Consider the following 23,303-nt stretch of genomic DNA (forward strand, 5'->3'; position numbering starts at 1 on the left):
TGATGAATTAATGGGGGTATCATTTAATGTCCATTGACTACACTTTTGGAAGGGGAAAAAAACAGATTTATGTATAGTGACCCAAGGTTCATATTGTCACAAACACATCATGTGCTGGTGTGACAAAATGCACATGCTGATGCTCAGTTGCTCTTGTACCATCTAACATAGTATTCTTGCAGTAGCCTGGTGGTTAAGTGGGCTAGCAATGACATCTTGATACTGGGTTCTCAATTCTGATGTGCGCTGGTCACCAAAGCAATGTCTCCCATACCAAATAAGTATGGCTACTCACTAATGTTCTCCCTCTCTCTCTCTCCCTCTCCTCTCTCTTTCAACAAGTCTAGCTCAACCAATACTCTTATTTCTTGGGTACAGAGAAACCTGAAAAGAGACTCCATCTACAAGGTTTACAGATTACTAGATTAATTGGTAAATTATCTTTATTCTGATTAAGTCATAGTTTAATAATTTAATTAGACAAATTGCTGCTATAATGATGAATTATTAATTAGAGGGGGAGGCTTTAGATGCAGAACTTCAGCCTTGGAACAGCTGCAAAAAAGTTAGCATCCTATGAAGAGAGCTATGACATGGTGCATCCAAGCACCACCTATGCCCTCTATATAGTTAGATTAATCAGGTCCAAATCTTTATGTTTTTTTTTTTTAATCTCATTTATGGACAAAAATATAGAAAATCCATTGCTTGTCCAGAGGAGACGAGGAATAAAAGAAATAGTAATTATGTATAGAGCTTCAAATTCAATGCAGTTGGGGCATCCGAGGGGACAATAAAGAATTGAATCTGCATGGATCTCAAGGACATCCCACGGCTGTGGTAGATTGGTAATTTCTGACCAAAAAAAAGAAGAGGGATAGATTGGTAATTTGGTAGTGGGGAAGAGGAACACTTTATGTGTAGGTAGAGGCGTAGAGGTAGGACCGTAGGAGAGAGGAGGACAAGCAAGAAATTAATAAGAGATTAATAAGGAAGAAGGCAATGTGCAGCCCTCCTGGGCATATACTCATTTACTCAGCCGTTTGTTTATTAATTAGTGTGTAAGAGGCTACTAAGAGGAGGAGGAGGAGAGCCACTTTCATAGTTTCCAAAGTCGATCCCTTCTCTTCTCTCAACGTTTTCCCTTTCAATTCTTTTGATGTTATTGATCGATCACACAATATAAGTCTCTTCACTTGACAAGTTGATAACATAGCATTTAATTTTCAAATATATTATTATGTCATATATTGCTTATTTAGCATATAAATATGCTTAATATTCTTAGTTGAGGTATATTTATTTTAAATATGATGAGATATTATTTGTGAGATTGTTCTATATTATAATTTGATATTTTATTTATTTAAATATATATATTTTTTATTTTTTAAATAAATGAATTACCGACACATATATTAATAAACAAATTTAATACTTCAAGTATCATTGATTTCCAAATACAGGCCCTTCAAGTTGAGCTGTGTTTAGATGGGCTTGCTATGCCTTTGACTATTTATCATTTTATCCCTTTTCTTTTTGCTGATAGCTGTCATTGACTAATTAGTTTAATAAGATTTGGAGCATAATATGAATGCAAGAGTCAATAATTCAAGGTCTATCCGTCTATGTTAGAAGTTAGAACTGTAATATGTCTTGGGTTAAACCGTTAATGGTATTCATAACGTCTTATATGTTCTGACTACCGTAGACTCCTAATTAGTCCTTAGCATTATGGTACATCATATATTCGTAGAGGAACGTAACGGAAAGTTAAATAAAAAATAATCGTACGAAAACGTTTAGGAATTAATCTGAAAATTTGAAGCTAAATGATGCAAAATTCTAGACTTCAATCATTAGCCAAAAAAAAAAAAATTTTTGATTTTAGTATCAAATTTCAATGTTATTTTATTTTAACTATTAAAATATTTATGTCATTTTACTTTAAATATTAACTTTAGCTATCAATTTTAAAAAATATAATTATACTGAATCAACTTTTTTTTATTAATTTATTATTTTTCAAGTATTTGTAAAGCTTAAAAAAATAAATACTACTACATCAAAAACTAATTAATTACTAATAATTCACATTAATAGCAAGAAAACGACAACGTAAGTTCCATTTATTATGCAAAGAAGCTGGTGTAAGGGTCCAATGTCCATACACTACTATGGGATTAGGGGTCTCAAAGTGATTGTTGTCAAATATTGACCACTACTCAAGTTTAGGAATTTAATTCCAAGCTCATAAGAACGAAAATAATTTATTTTGCTATGTTAACAACCAATCCATGAGGTTGATTAGTTTAGTTGTTCAAGTTAATTCAACCCATAAAAATACAAAAAATAATAAAAAAGTTGACCTCTAGTACGGACAATAAGAAGACCTGACACAGCATGGCATTAACGATATAAAAAGCAAAGTCAAGGGTGAAACTGTACACTGGTCTGTAGTAGTAAGTACTAAGTAGTAACTAGTAAGTAACCCCACTCACTCTCCTCTCCTTTCTATATTTCTGAGCACTTGTGTCTGCTGCCAAGCAATTGCACAGAAAATAATGGAGCTCAAAACTCCACCCAACAATGGGAGCCAAAGCCAAAACTCACACCCACACCCTCCTCCTGAACCAAAACTTGACCCCCCAAACCTTAGCAATGGCGAAACCGACAAAACCCAAGAGCCCCAGCCTTTCTTTGAAGACATCGACAGCACTTGCTCCACTCCTTATGTTAGTGCTCCTTCCAGCCCTGGCCGTGGACCCATTAGTGGGTTCTTCTACAGTGCTCCGGCGAGCCCAATGCACTTTGCTTTGTCCTCAAACTCACTTCATTCACCTAACTCGTCTTCTTCGTTTGATCACAACAACAGCTCTGTGTCGTCTCTGGGTTTTGAGTTCGAGTTCTCTGCGAGGTTCGGGTCAAGTGGGTCGGGTACAACCGGGCCTATGAGCTCAGCTGACGAGCTGTTCTTGAACGGGAAGATACGGCCCATGAAGCTATCAACCCACTTGGAGAAGCCTCAGGTTTTGGCTCCATTGCTGGATCTCGAGCCTGAAAACGAAGAAAACGAAGCAGAGCTTGGGTTTGAGCCTGTGAGAGGCAGAGATCTGAGAATGCGTGACAAGTCTTTGCGCAGAAGAACGAGATCTATGTCGCCTCTGAGAAGCGAGCACTTTGATTGGACTCAAAGCGAGAACAGTTCTGGTGAAAAAGATGGTTCCTTTGTTGAAGATCTGAAAGGGGGTGATTTGGAAGAGCCCAAAAATGGAGATGAAGAAGAAGAAGAGATGGAGAGTGTCACTCCTTCAGTTTCAGCTTCATCCTCAAGATCATCTTCAGCTGGTAGGAGCTCAAAAAGATGGGTTTTCCTCAAAGACTTTCTCAGAAGCAAAAGCGAAGGAAGAAGCAACAACAAGTTCTGGTCTACAATCTCCTTTTCCGCTGCAAAAGAGAAGAAACTCATGATGAGTCGGACCCATCATCCGGGCTCTGTTTCGAAGGACCCGGTTAACTTGGGCCCGGAGGCCCAAAAGGGGAAAGGAAGTGGGTCTGCTCCGAGCAAGAAACCGGTGGCCGGGAAGCCTGCCAACGGGATTGGGAAGCGGCGGCAGCCGCCGTCGCTTCACGAGCTGCATTACACGGCGAATAGAGCTCAGGCTGAGGAGATGAGGAAGAAGACTTACTTGCCGTACAGGCAAGGGTTGCTTGGTTGCTTAGGGTTTAGTTCAAAGGGGTATGGAGCTGCCATGAGTAGTGGGTTTGCTAGAGCATTAAACCCAGTCTCTTCCAGGTGAGCCCTTAAGTAATTAATTAATTAGCTTAATTAATTAAAATCTACGTTCCAGTTGTGGTTAATTTCAAAAGGAATTGTATAGAATTTTTTCCTATTTTGTTTTTTCAACTTTTTATTGAGGATTTATGTGATCATCTATGTAAGTATTGATGGCTCTTCACATCTCTTTTGGATCCTTCTGAAAAGAGAAGCTGCAGCCTGTCTGTGACTCTGTCTGTATTTGATGGGTTTGATGATGAAAATTATGGGATAATTCTCTTATTCCCATCTGCATTATGTAAGATGCTTGCTTGGTACCGTATATTATTCCCCTGTCACTGGTATCAATCATTCTTTATGTGACTAGTATATTCTATGTTATTAACACCTTACTGAATAATGTTCATATGAAATCATCTTAAGCTTGATCTGTAAATATGTTGTACAAATAGTTAGTCCAAGTAAGGAAATCAATTTAGGAATCATGATATGAGTGTTTTGGGTTCTTGTTATAACCTTAATTACATCATTATGAAACAGAATCCCTAATGAAAAGTATATAATCTGTGTGGGATTAATGATGCACATGGTGCAAAAACATAGCCATGCGTTTGCAAATATTGTATGAGATGGTTGTTGGGATTTTTGGTGGTGATTGTAATGTGACCCCCATTTGCCTTTTTGGGTTGCTTGTTTTGGGACCCCAAAAAGCTACTTGTCTAATGGCCTCATTTGGCCTTTATCTTATATATTTTACACCAATGATCTAAGCCTCTAAGGTGGATCAAGATGGGCTTTGCTAAAGTGAATCGAGATCTTAATTACGAGGGACATGGTGCCTCCTACACATAGACATAAAGAGGTTGGAGATTATGAGACATTCTCATGAACTTTGATGTATGCTTTACTAGTCAAAATAATCAAGATCCATCATATTTATCTCTTTTTGGATGCTTCTCTGGGGAAATTCTATTTAAAATAGCCTAAAGAATTGGAAAATGATTCAAGTTGTATAGAGATATGAAGCTTTTGTTCTAGTCGAAGGGCATTTCTGACAAAGAATTGGCAGAAATTTTGAAGAGGAGCCAATAACTATCAGATCGGATCAGATCTGAGGCCCCCAAGATCATTTACTCTGCTGGGGACAATTAATTTTTTAGGCTGGAGAAAACAGCAACAAAATCCCGTCATGGTCCCCAGTTCCATAATTTTTGTTTGTTGATGGGCTTATTATCCAGATTTTTCTGAATCTCAACTATCAATTAGGATAGCATAAAGCCTTGACGAGTACATGAGGGATTCACACTTGTATCACAGCAACTTGAGCAGGTTCAAACATCTGATTCCTACTACAAATGGTCCCATCTCCACATTAATTCTCATAAATCATATCCTATAGATGTTTGTTGTTTGGCCTGAATCCTATGGATATTTTAATTTCCCATCAAAATCTTGAAAACAAAATCACTATTCTTCTTCTCTCTTGATTGCCAAAGTTGTCCCTGTCATGTAATTTTTCAAGATACATCTCAGAAAACTTCACTACTTCGAAGAAAGCTCATACAAATCCAAAATGCCATAAATTTTATCACTTTCCGATCTTAATTATCTTCACAACAATACTTTGTTGATTGGTTCCTCTTCTGGTTAAACCCTACGGTCCCTACCCCACAAATATGAAATATGATAAGAAAAGGCAAGCCATTACGAAGAAAGCTAAAATTTCTGACAAGCCAAGCAGTGTGAAAAGATAAGTGTCTGTTATTATGACATCTCCATCCCTAAAACATCAAGGTCTGGATGGGACAGTGAGAGCACCCGTTTGTTTGTTTCCGCTTATAAATAATGCCTCACATGATGAAGTCATCAATGTCAAAACAACCCACCGTCCTCCACACAGAAACGTGGGCCTAAAGTCACAACCACTTTCATCCATGTGAAGTTGTTCAGAGAATCCCATACGACCCCCTTAGGAATAGGTACTATGAGTCTATGACAAACTTTAAGTACTGATCTGGAACTTTGGATCACATAAGCCTAAAGTCCAATGCTCTGCTTAAGATGGGTTTAGTACCGTCCGATCTTAATCAAACATCTAATGGTCCACAATGGTTTATGATAATAAGACTTTCCATACAAAAAAAACTACTACATTATTGTTAATCTTGTGCCGGCTATCCTTCGCTACTACAACATAATAACTTAAAACCGCAAAAATGTTCGGTAAAAGATTTGCATCAAGATTACACTGAAAACACTATCTTTTCCAAGATCAGGAGAAGTTGGGGGAATGATGACTTCCTCCAAACTAGGTTACAGATCCCTCCCTCCTCACGAAGATGAAGCAAAGGTATATAGAATGTTCTTCTTGAGAGTGAACTCATCTGCCTTTGTTGGGTTGACAGACTGCAGAAACAAACAAATAAAATAAAATAAAATAAAAAAGCCATAAAGCACATTCAGATCAACAGTAACCCGTAAATACATCACCTAGAAGCAGTTTCAAACATGGCATGCCTAATGAGTCACAAGTCATAACTGATTGGATCACAATTTTCTTCTGACTAGTAATAGACAAATTTATCAAAAGGTGAAATGGATGCAATATATCTCACAATTGTAATTTCCACATATTAATAATTAGGTAATTCCTTCCCCTTGCTTAGCCCCAAAAAAAAAGGAAAAGAAAAAAACTGGTTACTTGCACTCTCTAATATCTCAATCACAGCACCTTTGCAACAATAATCGCATCAGGGTGTTACACTTCTTGGAGGAAGGGAGGCTCATTTTGATGTTCAAACCCACCTATTACAGGTAACTGATAAAATTTGTGGGTAGTTTTCAGAAAAGAAACTGATGCATGTTTCTGTATTAGCTTCAATTTTTCCAGCATGTAATTTTATTTTTTTAATCAGTTTTGGAACTCTATCAAGTTTTGTACCCAGTCTAATCCAATCCTGCTCTGTACTCTAGACAATAATATAACAGATGAAGTCTAAATCAAATCTTGTAAACTTGTCATGTTAGCCAAACAAGGCCTATGTATCTTAGTCCAACATGGATGCATTGCAAAAAATATGATATCAGGATCAAACCTTTTCGAGTATGCGCTCAAGCCGCTGAATTTCATTCTTTGCGTACTCAGAACCTTTCTCTAAAGAGTTCTTGGCAGCTTTCAGGTAGATCTTACCATATCTAAAATTTAAAGAGAGAAAAGTTAGCATGTGAATCAGGAAATCAACTATAAAAATTTAGATCTGATGGACTTAGTATCTTTACTAAGATTAACCATTAAAAGACAAACTATGGCAGCCATAAAAATGGCAACTTTCATATTCAATCAAGTAATGTGCAAAAGTCATCTGAACAAACTAGGGAGTAATTGTGTTAACCTTGCAGCAGAACCCTCAAGTTTCCCAACTTCCTCTTCTATCTTGGAAAAGATTGCCTTCTTCTCATCATTGCCAGATTTCACAAACTCCTTCACTAAGTCGGCTAAATTTGCAAGTATACCAGCCTACATAAAGAAGATTATTGATAAGAAAAGGACAATTTTGATGAGGTACATTCATGAATATATATGTTACTAACTTTGGAAGTAAGTTGTCCTTTCGAATCTCTGCTAGTGCCACATTTCACATTAATGAAGTCCACAAAATCCTCTAAATCTCTGCCACCATCATAGTCTTCACCATCCTTGTTGTTCTTTGGAAAGAATTTCAAAGTGGGATATCCACTTACTCCATACCTACATAGGCAGCTTTGCATCAGGTCCATATTCCTTCATAAAAAATTCTCATTTTTCTTTCTAATGTAATTTTTCTATGGATGTTGACACTGAAATCATTCAATTTCTGTTGCCAAAAAAAAAATTCAATTTCAAGCCCTTAAAATATACTAATAATACAAAATACAATATAAACTCAGTAGAATACATCACACAATACTAAAAATAAAGACTGGAATTCTCAAATACTATTTAAACCCTCCTATAAAAAAAATTACTAAACTCACTTTTCAGCTAAATCCTTGTATTTGTCAGCATCAAGATTAGCAATCACTACATGTCCGTCCAACTTAAATGCTGTTGCAACCTTCTCATAAGTCTGGATAGAACAGAATAAATAATCAAGGTCAACTGTTGTTCAAGCACCAGATAAAGGGTTGCAATAACAAATTTTCTAGGGAACAAAAATACACTTACAGGAGCAAGGGATTTGCAATGTCCACACCTGCCACAAAAAGAAAGGGGGAAAAGAGGGGAAAAAAAGATTAGAGTCGCAGAAGTACCAACTAAATTACACTAAGATTTAGTGCAAGCACCATGGGGGCTGATAATTGCATCCTTTTCCTTATACCAATTTAGATTCATTGACTCATCCACAGACATTACTGAGAATAACATTAAGCATATGAAAGGAAAATTGAATACATAATCTTACCATGGTGCATAGAACTCCACCAGTGCATCTTTTGTTTGGTCCAGGACAACCTCATCAAAATTATCCTGTGTAAGTATCACAACATTGGATGGGACTGCAGCAATCTTCACATTGGTCCCTGCTTGCAAAGCAAAGCTTCAAGATCAATCATATGCTAAGGATTATTATATAAATGTCTATAAAATTAGAATGACACAAACTCAATTAAAATATCATCCAAGAAATATCAACAGGTTTATTCATTCATTTGAGTTGAATAACTTAATAAGGTCAAATTAATACCTCCTTCCTTATTAACAAACTCAGCAAGAGCTTCGGAAGTACGGCCACCTTCATACCTAAAACATGTAAAATTCGGTTAAAAAGTGCCTACACCAACATTATTAAGACTTAAAGGGGTGGTGAAAAATATTACATCCAGTCGGAATTTTGGATAGAGGGTTTGGTGGCAAGAGTGTCCAATAAAAAACCTCCTTAAATACTGTGATGATACCTAAGAAAGGAAAGGAAGAACTCACTCACTTTTTGGGTTCTAGGGACCCTTTCGGAAACCATTGAATTGTGGGGTATCCAGAAACTCCGTATTTGCCACAAATGCTCTTGTGCTCATCACAGTCAACCTATTGAGAACCATCAAATGAAGCAAAATAACATATCAATCAATCACTGGTATTCATGATAGTATCATGTATTATTGCTGCAAAGCACTATCATTAATAACTAAAAATTCAAAAGGCAGTTCAAAATCCAGTTTAAACCCAAAAGCTGAATTATTAATCATGATACCTTAAAAAGAACCCACCAAAATAAGTAAGCATAATAATAAGCAAAGACACAAATTCAATAGTACAGTAACAATATTAGACACACTAACAATGATAGCAGGAATTGAAGAACTTACCTTTCCAATTAGAATAGATTTTGCTTTCTTAAAACTTGAGCCAAGTTTCTCAAACTCTGGAGCAAGCTTTTTACAATGCCCACACCTGCAATGGGAAGTAAGAATGTTATGCCAGCTCCCACGACTTGACATAATTTGGGGGAAAAAGGCACTTCCTAATTGAAAATAACATATTTAACATTCAAATAGCAGAAATACTTATAGTTGTTGCATAATTCATAAAAATATAATAATATTCTGCAATCACCAAAGGTTTCCAAAAAAACGATACTAAAGGGAGACATATAACTAAAGTAGCTTTAAAAACTAATATAACCCAGTACATATAAATAAAAAATTGAATGAATAATCAACTAATTGCATACCAAATCCTTTGTCCTTCTGAAAAACACTGGAACTAATCCATTATTCGAACCAAGACAAATGACACAAAATCCTAAACAAGGTGCATTGGTTGTCCAACACATCTTGATCCATTTTTTATAAACATTTTTTGCCAAAATATGAACAACTTCATGGAGAAAAATGGAAACTAAAGAAATAAATCCATCATATACGTCACCAAAATATGGAAGAAAACCACGCACAAAACAAAACACATCTGATGAAATGATGCTTTTCCAAAATTAACTAATTAAATTTGGACCAGACACTAACCATACATAAATATATAACAATGCACATATTTATTAGCAACGATTCAAATTTCAAAATATAAGAAAAAAATTCATGCACATAAGCTTGCCTCGATCAATTATTTAACTAGATCTATGATACTCGATTGCCTAATCACAGATCTCCAATCAATCAAGCTCAGCATCACCACAGCTGATATCATTCGCACGTATCTAATTTCTATTTGGTATCCGAGAAAATCAAAACGGAAAATTCATATCATTTCTAGACTCAGTTAAACTAATCTCCCACTGATTAACATCCGTCTCAGTCACAAATAAAATAATGATAATAAAAGTTCAGCAGCTAATTTTTCTCAGGAACCAAACAGGTAAAATGGTGAAGTCGGAGATTACCATGGAGCGTAGAACTCGACGAGAGCGGCCCGATCTTGACCGACCTCCTTGTCGAAGTTGTCCTCCGTGAGCACAACGACGTCGTCCGCTATAACCGATGACGCAAAGAGCAAAGCTAGGGTTCCGAAAGCGAACAAAGTCTTTGAGCTCACCATGCTTTCAAGACTTTTCTGAGAGTTCTTTGATTTGCCGTGTGCTTCTGCTCTGGCTTTATACTCGTTTTTGTTGGACTTCTATTTTGCATTTTGCCATAAAAAATAAAAGGTTTAATTGTGTTTTTACCGCCCAAAGTTTGGAGTGATTCTCACTTTATCACCTAAAACTTTATTTGTCTCACTTTATCACCCAAGGTTTACTTTGATTCTCACTTTACCACCCAAAACTTTATATGTCTCACTTTACCACCCAAAGTTTACATTGATTCCTACTTTACCCCCTGAATCTAGAGTGACAGAATAGACGGAAAAAAGTTAATTGGGACACGAAAAATAGTTTTGGGTGGTAAAGTGAGAATCAATGTAAACTTTGGGTGGTAAAGTGGGATAAATAAATTTCTGGGTGGTAAAGTGAGAATCAATGTAAACTTTGGGTGGTAAAGTGGGACAAATAAAGTTCTGGGTGGTAAAGTGGGAATCAATGTAAACTTTGGACAGTAAAAACACAATTAAGCCAAAATAAAAATAAAAATCTTTTTTTAAACGTAAACTAAAAGGTACTCTACCTAATTTTCATCATTATATTTACCGCGGTAATTTTATTTATGTGAATTTACCCGCGGTAATCTGAGTGCGAGTCGTTTAGTGTTTGTAACTTTTTTTTATTTAGTAATGTTTGCAACTTTTTTTTTGGAAAACGAGTGTTTGTAACTTTGTGTCGCATTTCGGATCCTTGTCGAGTATATTAATCAATTCTCTCATTGTGTCAAAGTATTTGGATTGATCGACAATACGTACAGTTGTACACTATAAACTCCTCAAACGATATTATCTATAAACCAAATGCTTTCTATTTGTGGATAAATCCACATAAATTCAACAACCAATCATCATCCAACACGTGGCACATCGGACCCCCTTTTTCTATTTTGGCTTTTCAACAGTCAACTTGGTTAGAACCGGCTATTCCAGCTCAGCAGTACAAACAGTGTGTACATTTGGGATCAGCTCTTACGTCCGGGCTATCCAGGTCCAATCCAAATTGATTTCAAGACCCATCAAACCCAAGAGATCATCTTTCTCCACGCATCTTCAGTTCGGCTCAGATCCAGGTACTATTTTATCTTCAATCACAACTGGTTTACACTTGAAGGAATATCTACACCTTTTCTTGATCGGTTTAGCCAGGCTCATCCACAAGTCTTCTAGTTCCGATCACTCAAGAATTTCATATCAGCGTGTGGAGGCATTGGCGCATGTGTTCGGCTCGGCTCAGCTCTCCATTGCTATTCTAGAAGATCTAGTTAAGACGAACCACCATGCTCACGTGCGTTTGACATAACTTTCTGACAGACTTGACAACTCAACTCATAGCCATAACTATTAGGACATCCCACTTGATCAAATCATGCTTGCATTCAATGCAGCATTGAATGCGAAGGCACTTCGTAGCTGTGCATGCTACAGTTCCTGACTGAAGATGTGGCACATCTTCATCCATTCATCCACATGCAGGTAACTTAGCTCTTACCTCTTCATTTGCCTATATAAACTCACTTATATGCACAAAGGAAGGATTCACAAAAATCCTACAAACTACTCACAAGCATCTGAGAATAACCCAAAAAATCTTACATTGTTCTTACATATTATTCCAAGTTCATCACTTTTTCTTGCTTTATTTTTGCTCGTTCTTACCCAAACACCCTCATCTATACTTCACTGATTTTATCATCAGAGTATATTTGGCTGGTACCACACCGGTCCTATCTCATTTAATCCTTGTTCATGCAGAAAAATTTCATCAACATCCACAAGTATTCTAGCAAGATTTGATCATTACAAGTCATCATCCTAATCACTTCCCAACAAGGCTTGTTCATCAGCCAGATCATCCACTTTAAGTTGTTGCATAAGCAAGCGGATTTTTGCATCAACACTCTCATTAAATGAAAGTCACCCAATAAAAAATCATTTTTGTGACATTATTTAAACAAATTTATTATGTCATAATCTCAATGTTTAAGTGGAACGTGGAATATCACATTCCTACATTTGGTATTTAATTTATGTGTAACATTCATATTTTTTGTATTCAACATTGGTATATTTACTATTCAACATTCATATCTTTGATAATTGATATTTAATGTAAACACAATATAATCAAAGCACAATCACAATTTTGTCAATATAACACATGATAATCAAGATATAAACATAATAAAATCAAGGTACAAAATCAACATAATTGAATTAATTCTCAAATACCCATGATAAGGCCATAAGGGTACCCCAAAAAAAAAACACTTAAAAGCTGCAAACGCTTCTTTTTTCTTTTTTGCTGCGCGCATCTTAATGAGTTTATAATACCATATTATAAAAAATAGGGACATTATACATAAAATTAAAACTCCAGACGTTATTTTATCAATACGTGAACAAAATAGCACAAAAGGGGTGTTGCGAGAATCGAACTCGCGACCTCTCGCACCCGAAGCGAGAATCATACCACTAGACCAAACACCCGATTGATGATCCAACACAAATTACTTATTGTTAAACCCTAATCATAACTCTAATTCAAAATATCCACGATAAATTCAAACTCATATACATCACGTCCATTTTTCGCTTCTTCTTCTTTCTTCACCCTTTTCTTCAGAACATCTGGGTTCCATATTCTGCTGATTAGCCCTAAACCCTAATCTCAATCTCCCCGAGTTTTCAAAATTTCAATTACATCTTCGAGGACTGAACTGCAATTTAGCTCAAAGCTTGAATTGCGCAGCCATGGCTCACCCCAGCAATAATGTAAGTTCAATTTCCAATATTCTGTCATTGAGTTCTTAGATTTCAAGGGAGAGAAGCTATAAAACTTTTTTTTTCTTTAGTAATTTTAATTTATTTTTTTGTATAGGCTGCTGGAGTAGATAATACTTTTAGGAGGAAATTCGATCGAGAAGAGTACTTGGAGCGAGCTCGCGAGCGTGAAAGACAGGTTTGTACCTTGAAAAATCTCGTGCTGTTGCTTGTACATATGTTTGTGGCATCATTGGCACGTTTTAGTAATATGCTTTTGCTAATTTGGGTGCTTTGCATTGTGCTTTAGGAGGAGGAGGGACCGCATAAATCCAAATGTGGGTTTGTTGAATCTTCTCTTTTGGCCTCTTTGTGCTTTTCAACTTGTTTTCTTTAATATGAACTGACATTGTTCATTTATTTATTTTTGCTGTGTAGCGAAAGGCCCGCCAGTGCAAAGGAAGCCATTGAAGCACAGGGATTATGAAGTAGACCTCGAGTCTCGCTTGGGGAAAACGCAGGTTAGGAAATCACTCTATATCCGTTTTATGGCTTGGAATGGTGTAATTGGACTCTAAATCATGGAGAGTTTCAATTGGGCGTTGGCATTTTATTAGAATAGATATCATTTCAGTTCTTTTCATTTTGCTATCTTGGTAATATAAGGAGACTAGAAGTGGTCCATGCAATGGCTATACACAGGTTTTGTTTTGGACTTCTGTCTAGCACTCTAGCTATTTGGGCTGCTAAGTTCACTACCCTCCTTTCTGGCTTTTACTTTAGACGTCTGGATATTGTGCTTGGAATAATCTAATTAGTGTACAGTATATTTGGGATCAGCATAAATGCATTTTATGTTTTTGGGGAGACAGATATACTTTTCTATAAGGTTTGCCTATCTTTTCCTGTCCTGCCCGCCCACTTTAGTAGCATCAGAAACGTGCTCCTTTTTCTTCCAATGAACATTATCAAAAGTTTATATATAGGCAGCTTGTATTGGATATTTTGTTGCATACAGCCTTTGGTACTTGTCAAATAATTATCATGATTTTTTTTACCACTTGTTTACTATTATTTTATTTTAATACTTCATTATATAAATATTTTTAATTCTGTTTTTGCAGGTTGTTACTCCAATAGCACCTTTAAGTCAGCAGGTAAACTCTCACAATGTTTGCATATTTCTGTGCAATGTATCCTGAATTTGATTATGCTCACCAAGGCTTTGTATTTCTTCTTCTTCTTCTCCCCCCCCCCCCAGGCCCCTCTTCTCCTCTTCTCCTCTTTAACTTATAGTCCCTTATTAGTTTGCATCATGGTGGTGGCTACAGATAGGTGGCTGGTGTAGCCCCTCTAGTCCAGGCTACAATTTACTGCTCACATCACTATATACTATTGTTATTCATTTCCTTGTGTGAATATTTCATAACTATATATATTACATACTCTATATGGTTATGGCATCTTTCAGTTGATCCGAGTTGTGTTATTTTATTGTCTTGTTATTTTAACATTTTGTTCCCCCTGGCAATTTGTGATTAATTCAGTTCTTTGCAGGCTGGATACTACTGTCCAGTTTGTGAGTGTGTTGTAAAAGATTCTGCAAACTACTTGGATCATATCAATGGCAAGAAACGTACGTAATGTCTGAAGACATGGTTGATATATCAATTCATTTATAAATATGTTTCTATTGTCATTTTAACTTTTTTTAGTTTTATTATCTCTAAATGGTTCTTTTTCTTTTTGTGTAGATCAAAGAGCTTTGGGTATGTCTATGCGGGTAGAGAGGGCATCTCTCCAACAGGTGAACCTTGAGAAATATCTTTTTATTTGTGATGAAAATGGAAGTATATAAATGTAGTTAAATTTTTTTACCTATTGAAAAATAAATATAAACAATAGAAACCTGTGGTCTTCATATATTATCTATGCTATTATTGAAGACTTCTCTGTCATTGGTCAAAATATGACATATATCCTTTATTATTTTAATCTATAGATTTAAAACCAAGGATAATATGGCAATTATACACTATCTTTGATGTTATGCAGGTCCAGGAGCGATTCGAAAAACTCAAGAAGCGGAAATCTGATGGTAGCTTCACAGAGCAAGGTAAGACATTGAAGGAGTGGGAAGCAAATTAATTCTTCTAGTAGATATTCAGACTGCTTATTTCGCGTTTAAGGTTCAGGTGATTGATAAAAGTTTGAACTCTCTTCCTTTTCCCTCCCAGATCTCGATGAGCGGATCTTGAAGCAGCAGCAAGAAGAGGAGGAGCGGAAGCGCCAGCGTCGGGAAAAAAAGAAAGAGAAGAAGGTTGGTGAATCGATTCTCTATTACTAATGCTTGTGGCAGAGATTGGAATCTTCAACTCTTCAAAGATGGGGTGTTTAATATCTTTGTTGAATTTTATTGTGTTTATCCACATCCTATTTTGCAGTGGCTGATTTTTCTTATCTTAATTCTTTTAAATCTTCTTTCCTGGTTTCAGAAAGAGAAGGTAGTAGAAGAGGAAACTGAAATGGATCCTGACGTTGCAGCTATGATGGGATTTGGTGGATTCGGTTCATCCAAGAAGTGATCTCCTCGTGCCAATTCAATCTTCGCAGCCTCTTTTAAATCTGAGTGGTTTCTTGATTTTTCTAATTATTTTCTTTGATGACCAACTGTACTGCATGAGCCACTCAATGTAGGTACTGGGACTTGTACAAAGTGTAACTTTACATACTGATAGTGGAATTAGGGAAAATGAAGAGAGTTTCTCAAGATTCATGATGCATCTGGTTCTCATTCATTTTTGTTCTGGTATAGAACTTGAAGCTTCTTGTCAATTTGTTTTCCGTTTTTAACTTTTTAATATTTGAAAAGTGATGAAATTGACAGTGGATTGATGATATGAATGTGAATTAGACTTGAGATGTGTTATAAATAGATTATATTAGAGAAAAGAAAGTAAAACCAATGTGGAGGATCCTCCAACCATAAGAAAACGATCAAGCATTCATGTAAAAGCCAAGAAGGTCGTACATATATTCATATACCAAATTACCAATCACGCAGAGCTCAGACACCGCTCTCTCCCCAAAAATTGTAAAGGAAGGACATAACTTGGAACTGGTACATAATACTAAATGCACTACAATAGGGCAGCCACATAATGTTTAGAACTGGTTTCAACTTCTAATTTGGTACTTGATACAGTCAGTGTTAGATGAAGAGACAACACCCAGTAATAAGTAAGAATGTGAAAAAGCTCATAAAATTTGGTAGCTTTTGTGCATTGTTGATACCTTGGATATACTCACCAAAAGGTCCAAAAGTATTGAAGTTCCCTACACCATATATATATATATGTTCATGTCAGATTCTGATTGTCAATTGCTATGCATTCAAAAACTTGATTTTAGTAGTGGTTCAGTGATTTTGTTTATGTATGTATATGTACCTCTTTGGCTGGTATAGCTGCAGCCAGCATGGAGTGCACCTCTTATATCTGGTAGTGTTGCCTTATTATGGAAAACGAAGTCTGATAACATGTTGTCAACGCAATTAAGCACTTGTTGTGTCTCAGCCAGACATGGTCCATGGCAAAACAAATCAATTGCTTCAGGAGGCACATTAATGTTTCCACTCTCATTCAATCTATATGCTTCATCACAGCCATTATAGATCTGATTTCGTCTCGGAATCAAATCACAACACCAAAACAAAAAATTTGGATGAGTAAGGATAATACAGTCTCTTTGTAACAGTTAATGAATCATTCTTGCTTATAACAAGCTATAAAAAATGAATCGGCTACGTGGTTTAGACTCACAAACTTATTATTGAAGCATGATAAGGCTATCATAAACATTTGCCCTGGGTTGTCCTCTGCTGCACAGCCTGCTCCATATTTGAACAATCATACGATTAGATTTGGAAAAGGAAAGAAAAACGAAAGAGGGTGTCAGTGTGTCACGATATATGACCTGAGTAGCAGCAAAATACAGTAATCAAAGTAAGAGTGAAACTATGGAATTTGTGTTTTGGCAAGATAATGGAAGTCATTGTAAGAGCTTTGAGCTATATGAAACTAGTTTTAGTATGCTAATGGTAGTAGTAATGTGGTTTAATCTCTTTAATAAGGGCATGAGGCTCGGCCACCATACTTGGTAAACCAAAAAGAAGAGAGATTCGTGGGTGGTTCGAGCTAGTTATAGCAGAAAATGGTTGGGGACATCTGGACTTTTTTTTTTTTTGGGTCGCAGGGGACATGTGGACTTAAAGGAGTGAAGTTGGTATGTAAGCGACCAACTTTGTACTTGTTCTTGGATATTAGATTTTGAGAGTAATATCTATCTATATAAAATTGGCTGCCGAGACAATTCCCACGTGGTAGCTTCTAGTTCTAGTAATGGCCTAATTTACTTGCTGAGACATGTTGATGGTCAATTCCTTTTATTTTCCTCTTTTTATTTCTTGAACTTCTGCAATCGGTTGCACTTAAATAAGAGTACTTTGTGTTCCATCTGTTTGGAACTCCTTGTCAAACTCAGAAACAATCACATGCAGATCAAGTTGGCCAACTACAAACTTACTGAAAACAATGAAATACTTCAAGAAAGCAAGAGGGTTAATGGGTTAAGATTGGGCAGTCGATCCAGATTTTTTTTCTTTTTGCTAACAACACAATAGAGAAAAAGTTATTATGGTAAAAATAATAATAATAATAATAATAAGGAAAAGGGGAACAAAAGGTGCCTGGTGTCCAACAGTGCCCTGTCTACTGAAAAATCAGAGCACAAGTCATCAATTACTTTTGCTCATCATAACATGGATGGGGTATGTTTTGTCATTTCATGAAGAAAAAGAAAAGGTAAAATATCTCCAACAATAACAGCTCGGTTTAAATGTTTAATTGGAAATAACAATTAAGAGTGAGAAGCCTAGTCTTTACTTTCTAGTGCCTCCTACTTAATGTATTGAGAAAGCCACTTGAAACCATCCCCATAACCCATTTTGCGAACAATGCTGCACATGAAAACCTCGAGGGGGCGGACATTTGAGTCTGTCAAGTTTACTTTACCCTTGCCTGTGGTGAAGTTGTTCAGACCAAGGTGATATCGCAACTCTTCCTCTGAGGCAGCATACGATATGTCAATCTTGTTTCCCAGAATAAGGAATGGAACGTTGGCCAATGCCTCATCAGAGAGGAGAGCGTCGAGCTCTTTTTTTGATTCTGCAAATCTTTCCTTGTCGTAAGCATCTACCAGGTAAACAACTGCATCCACCTTTCCAGAACAAAGACAAAATGCAATTACCAAGGATAAAACATGAAGAGAATGCAATATGAAGGCAGCAAGAAAAAACCAGCATAACTTGAAATTTACCCTCAAAGTCTCATGAAACCATTCTTTCTTATACAATCAGCGAAATCTCAAAAACTTTCCAAACTGAGATTCCAAAAGATATTCAAGTACATAACCAGATATTAAGGACCTGATATACACCTGTTACATCTCACCACTACAAATCCCAGCTATCCATATATGATTAACAACTGAGAAACAGGTCCTTAAATGCATCTAAGTCATTCATATATGATCTAATGGCTGAAAATCAAACCTTCATTTAAGGACCCTAATTAGAGAATAACTTGTTATATAACATATGTAACTAAATCTCCCAGGTTCTATTGTGCACTCTTTCCCTTGCAAATAAAAGTCCTTCAGGGGTTAAAAAGAAACAAGGTGGTTTCAAAACATAGTAACTGACAATTATCCCCACTTCTAGGAAGGGGATCTGCTTGTAAATAACTATTAATCTAGATAAAGAAAATTGCAAAGTAAGGATGTATGTGTGGTAAGGTACTATTAGCATACCTTCTAAACACAAAAGTTGCTATCAGCGAACTACCATTATTTATATCGGCCTCCCATGAATCAGATAAACACAAAAACTTTCATCTGGGATTATGGAGGCACAAACATCCCAAGACTTAACCATATGACTATATGAGGTGACAAGAGAAGCTCACATGACAACTATTTTGTCTGGTGAAGAAGACAAATTTTGGGCAGAAAACACAAAGCCCAGGGGTAGAGAGTTGTCATCTAGCCAGCCAACCAAAAACAGCATCATATATGTGTCCAAACCAAAATTTGCGTTTACCTAGTAACTCGTTCAAATTTCAGCATATATAGAATCTCAAATCTTATTCAAAACATCAAAACCTAAACAGAATTTGAAATAATAAAATAATATTGAATTCTTTTCAAGTCTACAATTTGACTCAGGGGGTTTGAATCTTTAAAATTCAGCAAACTAGTTGCCAAAATACAATAAATAACTGACTTTCCATCATAACAAAATCTACAACAGTTCAGATATGCAGAAAACCAGTTGCCATATCACAGGCATATCCATTATATTAACAATGATACCTTGGCATAGTAATCTTTCCAAACTCTGCGAGCAATCTGATGTCCACCCAAATCAAAAGCCTTGAACTTGATTTTCCCAATGCTTAACTCCTCGGAAGTCGGATACTGCGTTGGCTGGTGTTGAACTAATCTCTGCAATAATACATCCCCAGCAGGGCCCAAAATCAGAAAATCAAATTCAATGTTAAACATCTCAGATTATTATAACTATCCTACATTTGTTTTAGTGATGAAATAGAAAATGACGAGAAAATTTGTTTTCTTCCTTCTTTTTCCAAGTATTACAATTTGAGTGAGTCAAAATTGTCTTAAACAGTTAAACTCAATACTTCATTATTCAATAATTTTCAGTTTATGCTCTGATCCTGAGAAAATCATCGAATTACAGAAAAGAAGAGAAAAGTTTCAGGTCCAGCTCAAATCCTATATTCAATTCCATGTCTACAGCTGAACATTATTAAGCACACGCCACGAAATGGTATAACAGCTACATTCTCAAAATCATTGCATTAGTTCATCTCTTTTCTTTTCCTTCATTTTCCAGCAATCAAACACACCCCACATTGGTTAAATAAATAACAAACATTTCAACTAAAACCGCAAATACCAATAATTCCAAAAGACCATCCAAGCATTGAAAAATCAAAACTTTCGCCGCATTTATAAGCACCCAAAACCCAGAAAAAATTTAATAAACAAATAAATTAAATATGATAGAATTGAAAGAGAAAAACTCAAAAACCTCATCTTTGAGCATATGAAGCAAGGTGGTCTTGCCAGCATTATCGAGACCCAAAAACAAGATCTTGGCCTCCTTCTGCCACAAGCCGAGCGATGCAAGAACCCCATAGAACCAATCCAACAAGAACATGCTGTTGGTGTTTCACCCAAAGAGCAAAGCAAACCACCAGATCGAAAGCCCCGAAGGACCCAAAATCAGAGACACAGAAAAAAATAGAGAGGAGTTTTGTTTGGGTGTGAGGCTCTAGTAATGTATATTTATGTGCTGCAACTGTTACTGAGTTTAGTTGGAGGGACAAATCGGACGGTTGGAGATGTCGTTCTGACGTCATTAGGGGGACTTAGGCCGTTGGATTTTAAAATACAAACAGCTGGAATCTGATTTTGTTATTATTTTCATTTTTGGTGTAGTTGGATGTTGGGGATTTCTTTTTGCTATAGTTTGTTTTATTTTAGTAGCCTTTTGGTTATCAATCACTTATGTCTATAAAATTTAAATTCATAACTTCTTCTCGCTAAAGGAGAGATGGCATTTTTAAACTAAATGATCACTGATCATTGGGGCCATATTCAATAACTAAAATTTGATAAGAATTTAGTGAAAATTTAACAAAATTTTAAGTACTTTATTTGGCAATGACTATGATTCTAAGCTGAGTTGGGTTGGAAAAAAAAAATGAAGAAGAAGCTTTAGTTGTATAATTGGTATTTGGGTTGGACTTCTAGTTTTTATTTATCTAAAGGGATACTCTAATGGGGAGGACTATTCAGACCATCCAAAATCACTTAGTTGACCACCCCATTAATTTTTTGCCAATTTTTTCCTATTTTGCCCCTGCAATAAAAAAAACTCAGTTTTCCAATTTTAGCCGGCCACCCTTCCCCGCCGCCGACGCAACCCCACCCCTCCCCTTCGCCAGTCGACCCCACCCCTCCCCATCGCCGGCGCGACCCACCCAACCCTCCCCTAGCCCGATCTTCCTTTTCTCTCTCTCTTCCCTCTCTTTGCCATCTTTTCTTTCTTCCCTCTCTCTGCCTCCCTCCCTCACCGAACCACCATGGGTGGCCGGCGCGACCCCCGATCTGGAGGTCTATGGGGTCGCATCGGCCACCCATGGTGGTTCGGTGAGGGAGGGAGGCAGAGAGAGGGGAGAGAGAGAAGATGGCAGAGAGAGAGAAGGGAGATCGGGCCAGGGGAGGGCTGGATGGGTCGCGCCGACGATGGGTAGGGGTGGGGTCGACCGGCGAAGAGGAGGGGTGGGGTCTCGTCTGTGGTGGGGAGGGGGTGGGGTTGCGCCGACGGCGGGGAGGGGTGGCCGGCCAAATTGGCAAAATGTGTTTTTTTTGTTAATACATGGGCAAAATAGAAAAAAATGGACAAAAAATTAATAGGGTGGTCAACTAAGTGGTTTTGAGTGGTCTGAATAGCCCCTTACTCTAATAGAATCATAAATGACCCAATTCTCTTTTGAAATGAACATATATAACCCTTTTTTTTTTTTTTTTTTGCCATGAACATATATAACCCATTCAAATGGGTTCATTTAGTCCGATACGCAGCCCACAACTCATCCAATATTCTACCACTCAACTCATACAGCCCACAATTTATATTACAATTTTTTTAGGGAAGAAAACCCTTCTAATTTAAGCAGCACACAAGTCTTGTTCCACACACCCTTAGGAATATTATATACATAAACATGTATCTATATCATATATATGTATATTAAAGTAGATGCCATTTGATATTTTGCCTCACTTTTAGGCAGTTTGTGGCCATGTGGAGCCTCTGCCTCTAATACACCTAAGCTCCAAATGTGAGGTTGATCTTGAGAGGTTCCATCACTTTTAGAGACACCTTGCAATGCAGATTATGCCAGTTCCACAAAGAGACACTAGTCAATATTTTATCCAATTTTAGTTTAAGGGACAGTTTGGTATTGCTGTGTAGAAAAACAGCTGTGAGGTAAAACAGCTGTAAAGTAAAGTCAGCTGTAAAGTAAAGCAACTGAGTGTTTGGTAAAGTATGTTTTCAAAAGTGCTGTGAGTGCAAAAAACAGTATCAAAGTGTTTGGTAAATGTTAATGTAAAAGTGCTGTGACTGTGTATAATTACTAAAATAGACATAATGCTAAAAGTGTCTTTCACTTATTTGTTTGGTAAAAATAAAATGTTTTTTTGCTTGTTTTTTAAATTTTTGGCTACAAATTTTTATTAGCATTAATTTTTTTAAGAACAACATTATTAAATAAGTATGTGTATTATTTTTTTAGGAATATTATAATTTTAATCGTGCAAATAAAATATCATAATTAATTATCACAATATAAAATATAACTAACAATGGACATATTTTTTAATTTAAAATAAACAAATTAAAAATATAGAAATCAATGAGGATATTATGGGTAAAATAAAATATTCTTTGTTGCTGTGATTCACTGCAGCTTTCAAAAGCACCTAGAAACCTGTTTTCTGTTTTTGTTGTATGGAGTTGAGAATTGTGAGAAAAAACAGTTTTTAATTTTTTTACCAAACACCAAAACTGTTGTAGGTGATTGAGAATTGTCATCCACAGCAGCTTTTGGGTCTTCTACCGCAATCCCAAACAGGGCCTGAATTCCTTTCTTGGATTAGATAGATCACTTTGAATATCCTTCACCTTTGGTGATCTAACGGTCTTTTTCTGTTTGGAACCAAGACTTACATATGAATTGCAGATATGCTTGCCCTCTTTTTTACCTGCATTGTGTACAAATATTCTACAATCATACATATTTAACCATCCTATTACTCAAGAAGTCAAGAGAGAAAATTTAGGTTTCTATTAAAGAGTATTTCCCTACTATAAAGTTTTCTAATTGTATTTTGGTTTTTGCTGTATTTTTTTTCAATACCGAGAAAAACTTCACGATACATTTTTTTATTGACTATCTTATCTTAAACAAAACTTAAATAACACAGTAATCCACAACTAAATTCAAATATTTATAAAATTAGTACTTTTAAGTCCATAAAAAT

The 23,303-nt window shown here is 36.3% G+C and overlaps 5 protein-coding genes and 2 non-coding genes across 7 annotated transcripts; 2 read left to right on the forward strand and 5 right to left on the reverse strand.

Annotated features, from left to right (window-relative positions):
• The first annotated feature begins 2,524 nt into the window (after positions 1–2,524).
• LOC147281118 (stress response NST1-like protein (DUF1645)) lies at positions 2,525–4,105 on the forward strand. The gene has a single exon (XM_086248431.1). It carries the CDS (start codon positions 2,565–2,567, stop codon positions 3,798–3,800), a length of 1,236 nt encoding a protein of 411 aa, XP_086104557.1. The 5' UTR covers positions 2,525–2,564; the 3' UTR covers positions 3,801–4,105.
• Positions 4,106–5,912: 1,807 nt separating this feature from the next.
• UNE5 (thioredoxin family protein) lies at positions 5,913–10,340 on the reverse strand. The gene is made up of 11 exons (XM_086247583.1): positions 10,153–10,340; positions 9,122–9,206; positions 8,743–8,840; positions 8,503–8,558; positions 8,221–8,338; positions 7,983–8,010; positions 7,793–7,884; positions 7,370–7,526; positions 7,171–7,295; positions 6,874–6,973; positions 5,913–6,184 (listed from the first exon to the last, which is right to left on the reverse strand). Exons 1-11 carry the CDS (start codon positions 10,305–10,307, stop codon positions 6,110–6,112), a joined length of 1,089 nt encoding a protein of 362 aa, XP_086103709.1. The 5' UTR covers positions 10,308–10,340; the 3' UTR covers positions 5,913–6,109.
• A 2,424-nt stretch (positions 10,341–12,764) lies between these two features.
• Positions 12,765–12,836, reverse strand: TRNAP-CGG (transfer RNA proline (anticodon CGG)). The gene has a single exon. It is a non-coding gene; the product is annotated as a tRNA-Pro (tRNA).
• A 119-nt stretch (positions 12,837–12,955) lies between these two features.
• On the forward strand, positions 12,956–15,888 carry LOC147281121 (C2H2 and C2HC zinc fingers superfamily protein). The gene is made up of 10 exons (XM_086247686.1): positions 12,956–13,121; positions 13,228–13,308; positions 13,420–13,447; positions 13,548–13,630; positions 14,234–14,266; positions 14,667–14,745; positions 14,864–14,916; positions 15,165–15,225; positions 15,347–15,429; positions 15,605–15,888. The coding sequence occupies exons 1-10, from the start codon at positions 13,101–13,103 to the stop codon at positions 15,692–15,694; spliced, it is 612 nt and encodes a 203-aa protein (XP_086103812.1). The 5' UTR covers positions 12,956–13,100; the 3' UTR covers positions 15,695–15,888.
• A 432-nt stretch (positions 15,889–16,320) lies between these two features.
• On the reverse strand, positions 16,321–17,163 carry LOC147281122 (uncharacterized). The gene is made up of 4 exons (XM_086246489.1): positions 17,085–17,163; positions 16,931–17,001; positions 16,559–16,784; positions 16,321–16,445 (listed from the first exon to the last, which is right to left on the reverse strand). Exons 1-4 carry the CDS (start codon positions 17,161–17,163, stop codon positions 16,321–16,323), a joined length of 501 nt encoding a protein of 166 aa, XP_086102615.1.
• A 694-nt stretch (positions 17,164–17,857) lies between these two features.
• LOC147281123 (small COPII coat GTPase SAR1A-like) lies at positions 17,858–20,501 on the reverse strand. Its single transcript, XM_086246229.1, has 3 exons — positions 20,281–20,501; positions 19,539–19,670; positions 17,858–18,386 (listed from the first exon to the last, which is right to left on the reverse strand). Exons 1-3 carry the CDS (start codon positions 20,407–20,409, stop codon positions 18,066–18,068), a joined length of 582 nt encoding a protein of 193 aa, XP_086102355.1. The 5' UTR covers positions 20,410–20,501; the 3' UTR covers positions 17,858–18,065.
• LOC147281124 (small nucleolar RNA snoR83) lies at positions 18,949–19,068 on the reverse strand. The gene has a single exon (XR_015123173.1). It is a non-coding gene; the product is annotated as a small nucleolar RNA snoR83 (small nucleolar RNA).
• Positions 20,502–23,303: the final 2,802 nt, after the last annotated feature.

This window comes from Dryas octopetala, chromosome 6, assembly GCF_963921425.1.
Source record: "Dryas octopetala chromosome 6, drDryOcto1.1, whole genome shotgun sequence".
NCBI classification, from domain to species: domain Eukaryota; kingdom Viridiplantae; phylum Streptophyta; class Magnoliopsida; order Rosales; family Rosaceae; genus Dryas; species Dryas octopetala.